The sequence below is a fragment of the Aquila chrysaetos genome, chromosome 15, assembly GCF_900496995.4.
Source record: "Aquila chrysaetos chrysaetos chromosome 15, bAquChr1.4, whole genome shotgun sequence".
Lineage (NCBI taxonomy): Eukaryota > Metazoa > Chordata > Aves > Accipitriformes > Accipitridae > Aquila > Aquila chrysaetos.
This window is the reverse complement of record NC_044018.1, coordinates 25,071,919-25,082,089: the sequence shown is the minus strand read 5'-3', so window position 1 is coordinate 25,082,089 and position 10,171 is coordinate 25,071,919. Positions and strand designations below refer to the sequence as shown.

The 10,171-nt window shown below is 50.1% G+C and overlaps 1 protein-coding gene across 1 annotated transcript in view; it reads left to right on the top strand.

Annotated features, from left to right (window-relative positions):
* The first annotated feature begins 1,929 nt into the window (after nt 1–1,929).
* The window catches only part of CSMD1 (CUB and Sushi multiple domains 1), a 1,239,551-nt gene continuing 1,231,309 nt past the window's right edge, over nt 1,930–10,171 (top strand). Inside the window, exon 1 of the mRNA XM_030037616.2 lies at nt 1,930–2,247. Coding sequence (XP_029893476.1) covers nt 2,181–2,247 — 67 coding nt within the window. The 5' untranslated portion in view covers nt 1,930–2,180. The remainder of the gene's footprint in view (nt 2,248–10,171) is intronic.

Below are 10,171 nucleotides of genomic sequence, written 5' to 3'. Positions count from 1 at the left end.
TCATTTTACTTTCACGAATGCAAAAATGAGTCCCCGAGGCGTTTTTAAAATATGGATGAATACTAAGACTGGATCCCTCCTCTGGAAGTGTTCTGGCCGGGCTCCGGAGCGCAGCGGGGTTGGGAGTGAAGGGGGAGAGCGGGTGGGGAAAGGCCGGGCAGGGAGGGAAGGCAGGCAGAGTGCGGGCAGGGAGGGAAGGCAGGCAGAGTGAGTGCGGGCAGGGAGGGAAGGCAGGCAGAGTGCGGGCAGGGAGCGAAGGCAGGCAGAGTGAGTGCGGGCAGGGAGGGAAGGCAGGCAGAGTGCGGGCAGGGAGGGAAGGCAGGCAGAGTGCGGGCAGGGAGCGAAGGCAGGCAGAGTGAGTGCGGGCAGGGAGGGAAGGCAGGCCGCGAGATGGCAGCAATGCCACGTCTGTCTCGGCAGCCTGCCTGCCCCTGGATTGTCTTTTGGTTTTTTCTTTTTTTTTTTTTTTTTTTTTTTGAGTGAGAACCGCAACGTTAATACATAAATACAAGCTTATTACAAAGTCAGCCTACCTCGTTCGGTGCCCATTCACCACCTTCTTGCAACTTACAATGAGAAAACAACTTTGCATATTTCACCACGAAAGAAAACTCAGCATAAGTGAATAATTACAACCTTGAAACTACCTTTCCAAAGGTGTTCGCATTTCTGTCTTGCCTTCTTATGAGCCTTTGTATTTTAATTATGGATATAGGTAAGCGCTAATTATGGAGTCAGGGCCAGCGTGAGGTGATGGTGGTGGTAATCTGGATCGAAAGCTGGGTTTGGGGGCTCTTTTGCCATCCCTTCGCAGGTAGGCCTGGCACAGCAACCGTTGTTGGCGAAGTGCCTCACCTGCCGGGGCCGTGGGAGCATGGGGGCCTGGGACCCAGGGCCAGCCCTGGGTCACCGTTTCTCTTCCCTCCAGCTCAGGGAATCAGCCCCGCTGGATTCAGCACGGTGGAGGGGGGGAAGCCTCTGCATACTGCCGTGCCTGATTTTGGGGGGTTTTGTTGTCATTGTTTTGGAAAGGATAGTTAATGGTTGAATTCCTCTTGGCAACAAGAGCCGTCGGGAATGGCAACATAAAGACACAGCAGCGTTCCTCAAGGAGATGTTCGCTCTCCTCCTTCCCCTCAGGAACAACAGCTTGTTCTGATGAGCAACTTGGAAGGCAGGAGCAGGGCACATTTCGGACCCGAAAGCCTTCCTCCCTCCCGAGTGGGGGCACCAAGGCAGCGGGGAGTTTCACCTGGGACTAGGCATTCCCGCACCACCCGCACCCCACACGTGGACGGAGGAGGGAGCCGGGAGCGGGGCTGCGGGCAGACCCAGGGGACGGGGCGCCGGGGCGGTGCAGCAGGACCCACCCCCCCCCCCCCCGGGCAGGTGCAGCCCTGGAGCCGCCACCCTTCCCCGCAGCGAGGGGCAACGGGGCGGCGGCGGGCCGGGGGGGGAGCCTTGTCCCCCCGGGTGCTTTCGGGGGGGGGGGGGAAGGGAGGCCGCGGCCGCCCGGGGGGGGGGCCGTGCGGGGGCCGGCCGGCGGAGCGGGGCGGCTGCGGGCTCGGCGTGCGCCGGCTGCGCAGCGCCGGCCCCTTCCCCTCTCCGTGGGAAGGGATGGTTGAGTCCGGCGGCGGCGGCTTCTCGTGTGGCTGGCAGCCGCTCCGCTGCGCTGCTCTCGCCGCGATCCCTCCCTCCCTCCCTCTCCCCTCCTCCTCCTCCTCCTCCTCCTCCTCCTCCTCGCCTTCCTCCTCCTCGCACTCCCCGCATCCCTCTCCCGCCGCCGCCGCCCGGCTCTCCCCGCCGGCGGCCGTGGATGCCGCGCTGCCCGCGGCACCGGGCGTGCCTCCCCTCCCCTCCGTCCCCTCCCTCCCCTCCCCTGGGCGGGCGGCGGGGCCGGCGGGGCCGGGGCTCCGCGGGCGCTGAGCGGCGCAGCCCCGCCGCGGCGCGGGACCGCTGCGAGGAGCCGAGCGGTGCGAGCCGCCCGCGCAGTCCTGCAGGAGGCGCCGGGCGCTGCGCGGCGCTCGGGACCCGGAGCGCTCCTCTCCGCCTCTCCTCGCCCTGGGGTGGTTCTTTGGCGCTGTCCTTAGCCCCGCTGCCGCTCGGAGGACACGGTCGCAGCCGAGAAGAGCCGCCGGGGGTTTTGCGTGAGTGTGTGTGTGTGGGGAATAACCGCAGACATGACTGCGTGGAGGAAATTCGAGTCTCTGCTGGTTTTCTGCGCGGGGCTCCTCACTGCAGCTCAGGGTAAGATTTGGGTTTCTTGCGCTGGATTCGTGTAGGCTGTGGTTATGGCACCGATTTCCCCCCCGCGGCTAAGCCGCTGCCGCCCGCCTGAGCTCTCTCCCCTCGCTTCGTGCCCGCGCCGGGAAACGGAAGGCTCCCCGCGCCCGCTCCCCCTTCTCCCTGCCCGCCTGCCGCCGCTGTTCCCCGGAGGGCTCCGTTCCCGGCCGGCCACTTCCCCCGGGGAGAGACCGGCCCCCAGGAGTTGGGCAGCGGCCGCAGCGGTGCTGCCGGGGGAGCCGCGCCGCGTCCAGCCGCCTGGGCAGCGCCGGAGTTTGGGAACACTTCGCTCCCCGCGCACGCACCAACGGCACTCGCCGCCGTGCGAGGGACGGTCCCCGGGCCGGCAAGTTTGGCTCTCCCCCGCCTCCCCGGCTTTTGCCGTGCTCAAGGAGTGTGTGTGGGGGGGGAGGCGGGGGGGGGGGAGCGCGGAGTGGGTGGCCGCGGAGAGCCGCCCCCGCCTGCCTTCGGCCGGCTCCGCGCCCCGCAAGTTCCGCGGAGGCGGGGATGCGGCGGCGGGGTCCGTCCGTCCGTCCCCTCCTCCAGCCGCCCGCCCGTGCCGGGGGGCAGAGGGCTGCTCTCTGCTCGGCGTGAGGTGGGGAGCGTCTGGCACCCCCCCGCTGGGTTTCTCCTTAAAATCAGCGGGGGGGAGGGAGGAGAAACGAGGGGGGTGACGGTGGAGAATTGGGTTACACAACTTCAGCGCTGGCCTCGGCCCCATCACTTGCCTCATCGCTGGAGACAACAACTTCCCCATTATTCACTTCGCCTCTCGTTAGCCCTGCGCTTTTTCACGCCGGGAGAGAGATGCGAGTGTGTGAGAGAGAGGGAGAGCGGGAGGGAAGGAGGGCGGGAGGCTGCTCGCAGCTGAGCACCTGTCCGCGTTACAGCCTCTGCCTTCTCCCACCTCGCTCCCGGCTGTCCCCGCCTGCCGCCGGGAGGACGGTTCCCCTTGCGGTCTGCGCTGTCTGAGGCTCCCTTAACCCTTCCAAGGCGCTTTACATCCTTCCCACCATTTTCTTCTCCTCGCTGCTTTTTTGCCGTGCGGGGGGTTGGGGGGGGGGGGGGGGGGCTGGAGCGGGGCGAGCCGACCGCGGGCCGGGTTCCCTCGGCCGCCCGGGCGGCACTGCAGGCTGCCCTCCCTCCGGCCGGGATCCGCAGGGAGAAGGCGGCCGAAGGCCAGCCCGCTCTGCCGGCGGCCGGGCGGGAGCTTTCCCCGGGCCAGCGGAGCGGCTGCGGTTCCGCGGTGGCCCCGCTCCTCTGCGCGGCTCCTGCCGCTGCCTCGGTTCACCAGGCAACGCCAGCCGGCTGCCCCCGGTCGCGCCGTCTCCGTGGGGAAGGGAGCGCGGGGGAGGAGGAGGAGGAGGAGGAGGAGGAGGAGGAGGAGGAGAGGCGCCCGGCTTTCCTGGGGCGGCTCCCGGAGACGGGGCTGTGCTGGGCTGAGGCACTGCCCGGGGCGGGCGGGGGCTCCTCGGCGTGGCCGCCCTGCCCAAACTTCCAGCGTCCCCCCCGCCGCCTCCCGGTGCCCCGCTCCAGCCGCTCGCAGCCCGCACAGCGGCCGGGAGTCCCGGCGCTGCCCCGGGCGGGGGGAGCTGGGCCCGGCCGGCCCGGGACGAGCTGCGGCCGCGGCCGTGGCCGGGCCGGCACCCGCGACTCATTTGCTAAATACACTGTAGCTGGTTCTGTCGTTTGACATTTAAGTGTTTTCTTTTCATGGCTGACAGCACATACGAAAAGCTGGAGGCTGGGTGATGGTTATTCAGCGGAGATCCGACGTGGTTTGCTTACATACAAAGGCTTTGCCAGGAACGCTTGGGCACTGCCTCTGATGCTGCTCTGCAGAATGTAATTATACCTCGCTTAATGTGGAGCGGGAACACACCTACTTAAAGGCTACAAACTGACTTAATATTGAAGTCAAACAACAGGTAGAAGGGGAGCCAGCAGGGACATTTGACGTAATTCTTTCCCATTTACCTTCCCAGGCAATCGAGCACAGGTATCTATATTTAGTCAGATGTAATCCTGAGGCCAAAATTACATTTATAGTTTAGAGAGTGAAAGAACTCCTTCCTTAGTAACATGAAGAGCCTAGGCTTTTGGGAGCACGTAACATTTTGATTAACAGACGCCCAGAACTCTCTGTTTTACCAGCTCCTTGGTAGTCAAATCATTTGGTGGTTGCTGTAATAGGGATTCACCTGGGTTTTGGTTGGTTGGGGGGGGTTATGAGAGGAAAAAAAAAAAAAAAGTGCTGAATTTCTGGAGGTGTTGCCACAGGCGTTCCCTTATCTTTCAGTAAAATGGGAGGTGGGCTGCTTTCCACGTTGTTTCTCGTTATGAAATGAAATGGAAACCCTTTGTTGCTGTGCAATTTTCTTTAACTTTTTTAAGGGGCTAGAAAGGACGAAAATGAACATACGTCGTCGTTCGTTGTGGTAGACTTGAGGTGCAGTTCCGTACATTTCTTTGGACTCATTTTATCTGAGTGATGCGTCTGAGTGTTTTGGGAAACATTTGGGTGATTCTTCCCTGTCCATTATGCTTTAAGCATCAAGGGAAATCAGTATGGAGTCATTTAAAGGAACCACTTTCCCAGAAACTACCCTATCATAGCAGTTATGCTTTGACAAGACAGGCAGCACAGTGTTCAGCTCTGCATGTTAAGGTGGGCTTATTTATAGAGCCGTTTGTTAATTCTGATAGGTTATATCCTAGCAAAAGCAAACTTAAAAAAACTGTTGATTTGCTTGAAACACAAAACACGTCAGTATCATTTCTGTAAAAATTCATACTGCTGAGGAACAAATGGTAGATTTAGACTGAACTCCGACTAAAATTCAAGATAAAAGATTAAGATACCTTTTTGCTGTGTCCTGAGGTCTGTGGACAATGTATTTTCAATGTAGAAATACATATTGCTTAATATTTCAAATTGTCCCAGTACATGTTTTCAAGATCATTTCCTGGACTTGTTCAGATAACCAAATACAGCACCTTCATCACCACCTAATTCCCTCAAACAAAATGTGCATAAGCAGGCTTACGCACAGAGGTATCATTCAGATTAATGGACATAGCAAAGGTAAAAAAACATTTCTGTTCTTAAATTGAATCCAGACAGTGAAAGGACTCCCACATCTACAGCTTAGGATTTTGTTAAAAAAAAAAAAAAAAAAAAAGAAAGAAAAAGAAATAAACCCCAAAACATTTTATGTACCCTCTGTTCGCTGCTATCACTTTGTCAAAATAATCGCTATGACTACATCACACAAAGTTACCACTATGTTTAAGGCCTACTCCTGTTGGACTGAGAGTGTTTGTCTCTTTTAAAGTCATGTATTTTCTCTCTCTCCAAAGCAGTGTTTCTCAAACTGCGAAGCTGGTCTCTCTAGAGAGGCTCTGTTCTCTTCCAGAGAAGACTAAAGCAATTCTAGGGAAAATAAGCTGAAAAAAAAAGGATTTTTTAAAGGAACCTCAGAGCTAGGTGTTGACTACCTGCAACAACAGCTGCAAAACGAAGTTTTCTATGGATGCATTCCCCACCCCCGAGGCCAGTGAGGAAATGGCCCTAGAAAGGCAGAAAAGAGAACAGCCAGAACCACGAAATATTTTTATGTAAAAATGCATTTATATTTTGGTAAGATCTGTATCTTCCCAATTTTCCATCAAGGTATGTGTACAATGTCTTTAACTCTGTATGGGAATAGGAAATATGGTCTATTTGAATATAATACAGCGGAGAGCATATCCGTTCAACAAAGATTCCCCAAACAATCATTTTAGACCTCCGAACCTGTAGATGAGGTTTGAATTCCCAGCCAGTACAGGGTTATCAGTTTCTCTGTGGGTGGAATGGGATATTGGTGTGTATGGAACAGGATACTGGTGTGAGGAGCTGGAGATGGTATACAAGCACATACAGGTGAGAGCACGTGTGAACTTTAGGATGTATTGAAATCTGTGAGGGCACTTCAGCACTGTCTGTGATCTGCATATATAGGAGCTGTTCTGCAGAACGTTTTCTGTTCATTTTACTGAGTGTCACTCCAATGTCCCTTTATACAGACACGTATAATTTTGATCAGGCATGGATTTTTTTGTTGTTGGGGGAGCAGTTGTAATTTTTTGCCCCTGCAGACCGCTTTTTCTATACAAACACGGAATCTAACTCTTCATCTTGTTATTACTCATTATACGATAGTATCATTACATATCCATTGATATATGCAAGTTTTTAAAAGACATCTGTGGGACTTTGGCCTCAACACCATTTACATTCATGAAAACTTTGGCCCCACCAAATTAGGAACAATCTGAAAGTGTAAATATTTTAAAGAGAAACCAATGCATTCAAGATTTACCATGCTCTCTAGGAAGGCTGAAAAACCCTAGGGACCGCTGATTTCAACTTTTTCAGGACACGTCATCTGTATACTGTCACATTAAACTTCCTCTCGCAACCTTTTCTCGGAGAAGTAACTGCTTAATAGTGTGACTGTGTAAAGCCTCCAATGAATTTAAAGATAATTTGATTTTGCTCAAATCTGTATTGAACTGTCATGTCTTTGACCATGATGACATTATTCTGCTAGTAAACAGCTGGAAGTGTAAGCACAGATCTTGCAGCGTAGTGCCGGGCTGCCTGTAAGCAGCAGTGGGATGCAGTGTGGAAGGGGGAAAATGCTGGTTTAACTATACAATCCACCGAAGCAGTAGCATAAGTATGAGACATGATCTCTAACAAAACTCGAGCATACAACTGGATTTAAATCAGGGTCACCGAATAAGAATCTGGCCTCTAGTTTCCATATGGCTGCAAAATTAGCCAGATTAGACTGAGCTAAATTGGATGTTCCTCCAATTTCTGCAGTGAACAAAGAGTAAGAATCATATGGAAATTCTCCTAATGTGTATGAATCACTTTCTTTTACTTAGATGTTTTACTCTTCTACGTCAGTTGCAATTTCCTTTAAACCATTTTTATCAACGAGTAACTTTTGAAATAGGGAAAAATGCCATTAATGCCTGAGGAAAGCTGTGGGAACTTACTTTGTCCTCACACGCCTTTGTTCTGGCTGGATGAAAGACTTCACTCCACTATATGACATTTCTGTTGCATTTAAGAAAATCTACACTATATTTGTTATAAGTGTTTCTCAATGGAATAACTGCTTAAACAAATTACTTGGATTATTGCTAGTGTTATATTGACACACAAAGGCAACATTTATCTGTTGCCTGCATTTAGTAATTGAATGGTAAATGGAGGCATGCATGCACTGAAAACTCTTACAAAAGTAATAATGCATCTTATTGCCAATAACAAGTGGTACTTGCTCAGAGACAATGATTTTTTCTGCATTTCTTACTCATATTTAGGAAAAAAAAAAAAGAGAAAATGACAAAAGTTTCTTGCCATTTTTACCTGGAGGGCACATTCAGTTAAAAGGGCAGAGCAAGATTTAATCACTGATACATTGCTGATGATTAACCAGAATTCCTCTTGATTAATCAGCATTTCATCAATGATTTGCTTTTAGCAAAAGATAAGCAAAAAAAAAAATCAAAATTTCTTGCAATTATAGTAATGCTTTAATTTCCAGCATAAAAATTAATCACAGTTTGTTACAGCTTTGTAATTATTAAATTATGCATTTTAACAATAAATTCATGCATATTCTGAAATAGTAATTCCACTTCTTTCAACTTCATTTTTTGAGTCATCACTGTCATGTAAATGGTAACTTCAGACAGTTGTGAGGGCCCCATTCTGCTGCAGTGGAAACTGAAATTTCTATTGATTCCAGCAGTAGCTGGATTGGCCAATTTTGAAAAGATTGCTACTCCAAATAAGGCAGGCACGGTAGATACTGCAGCTGAATAGTGGAGCCAGACCTTGTTTAATATGTGCTCTTGTGGCGGAGAACTTCTGACAATGTTTACATCCGTGTATGACTGAAAAAAAGGAAAACTGGAGGAGTCTGAGCAGTCAACCTTGATAATATTAGAAGATTCATATATTTATGGAAGTAATTTGTTTTTAAACAGCATCTCTGATGTCTCCAAGAATAGTTTTATCTGACCTCTACCTTGCTTCGTCTTTTTTTCCTTAAAGAAATTATGAAGGACAATATACGGAGAAACCTAGTATCATTTTAGTCTTTGGATGTTTCATGTCTCTCTTACAGTATCCTGTGGATACTGAAGGACAGAATCATGTTCCGTATTCATGTCTCCGTTGTACAGTGACTTTCCAAAAGAAACATTTGCAGCACTGCAGCTGACACAGAGCTGAATAAATAATAATGAATAAAACTTTGTGTGCAGTGTTTGTTTTGCAAACTTGCATAAAATATGGTCAGCATTTTAAAATTACATTTTGCAGCACTTGCTTCACGCCTTATTCTCAATTTCAAGGCAATGACTTTTTCATGCAATTTTGCCAAACATGAAGTTTTTCTTATTTCTTGTCTGAAAGTTTTCCTTGTCTTTTTTTATTAAAGACCCATTTCTAAACCTATATTGGAGTTTTTTTATTGAAATGTTCTCACAATTCTGTTGTTTGCAGCAAACCCTTGACATTTGGCAGAGAGCAAATCTACGTCTAGGGATATATCTTTTCCTCATCCTATGATTTGCAGATCAAATGTAGCCATGGTACAATACTTCATAAATCATTGTTTACTTCCTTTGACCTGTATTACTCGCCATATCGTGTTCACATATGAAAACCAAGAGACCACAAATATTCAAACTTATATTTTGCTGAAACACCAACAACATGCAGTGCACTGGGAACAAAAGTGCAGCCAGCCTTGCTTTGTATTTGAAGCTCAGGTTCAAGGGTGGGCCTAAACACACTGGGGACCACAACCAGGATTTTCTTTTTTAAATACTGGCCCAGCTGTAGCTTGCATTTAAAGCATCTTCACTGTGCTTGCAATGCCTGCTGCTGAAATGGATGGGCGAGCTTGGCTCACTTTGATTAGTGTATCCAAAATACATGAACGAGAGCTTAGGCTTGGCTTTGGGCATCGTGCTTGAGCTAGAACTTGCCTTGTGTGAGTGCATCAGGGTTCAGTCTGAACTCATGGTGTGTATAACACGCACCGTGTAGTTTGGGACCCACCTTGGACTGACGGTGTTCAACACAGCTAGAGGTGCAATGAACAGGGAAGTGATTTTTGTCAGGAAGCAGCTGATGTTGGGAAGCAAGCGGCTAGATACCGCAGGAATACACGTGAGCTCGTGGAACCTGCCTTGCCCTGAACCATAGGAAAAAAAATGCAGGTGACTGTGAGGATAAGAAAAAAAGAAAGAGCGAGCGATGCTTCTTGCACAACAGTGAAGTTTTTGAAAAGGCCATTTTGATAAAATAAAAAAACCCAAAGCGTTTGACTTATTTTTAGACTAATTTTACATGCTTCTGGTTGTGAACCAAATGGTCATGACAAATCACACTGTTCTCACTAATGTCTGTGAGATATCAATGCAGAATCTGACTGCTTCCAAGTGACTAAGTACACTATTTTAGCTTTGCCCCAGCAGCCAGATTCTCTGTTGGTATCCTGCTGATGTTTCTTATAATACATAGATTGAGTCATACCAAGCATTTTTTTTTGGGGGGGGGAAGGCTGTTTTGTAATTCACTTTTAGAACCTCATTACAATAAAGCAACTGCTAATATTGCAATCGGTGACCCTCTGCATTTGCAGACATCTCTCCTGAGAAATTAAATTGATTTTCTTTATCTTAGCACGTAAATATCCCCAGCGCACACTTTGACCCATTGTTTGCAGTGTCTCTAACACTGAAGAATGTAGTGTTAATAGATTTTACGAAGTCAACAGTGGCAGCAGTAGTAGCATTTTGATCGTGAGTTATA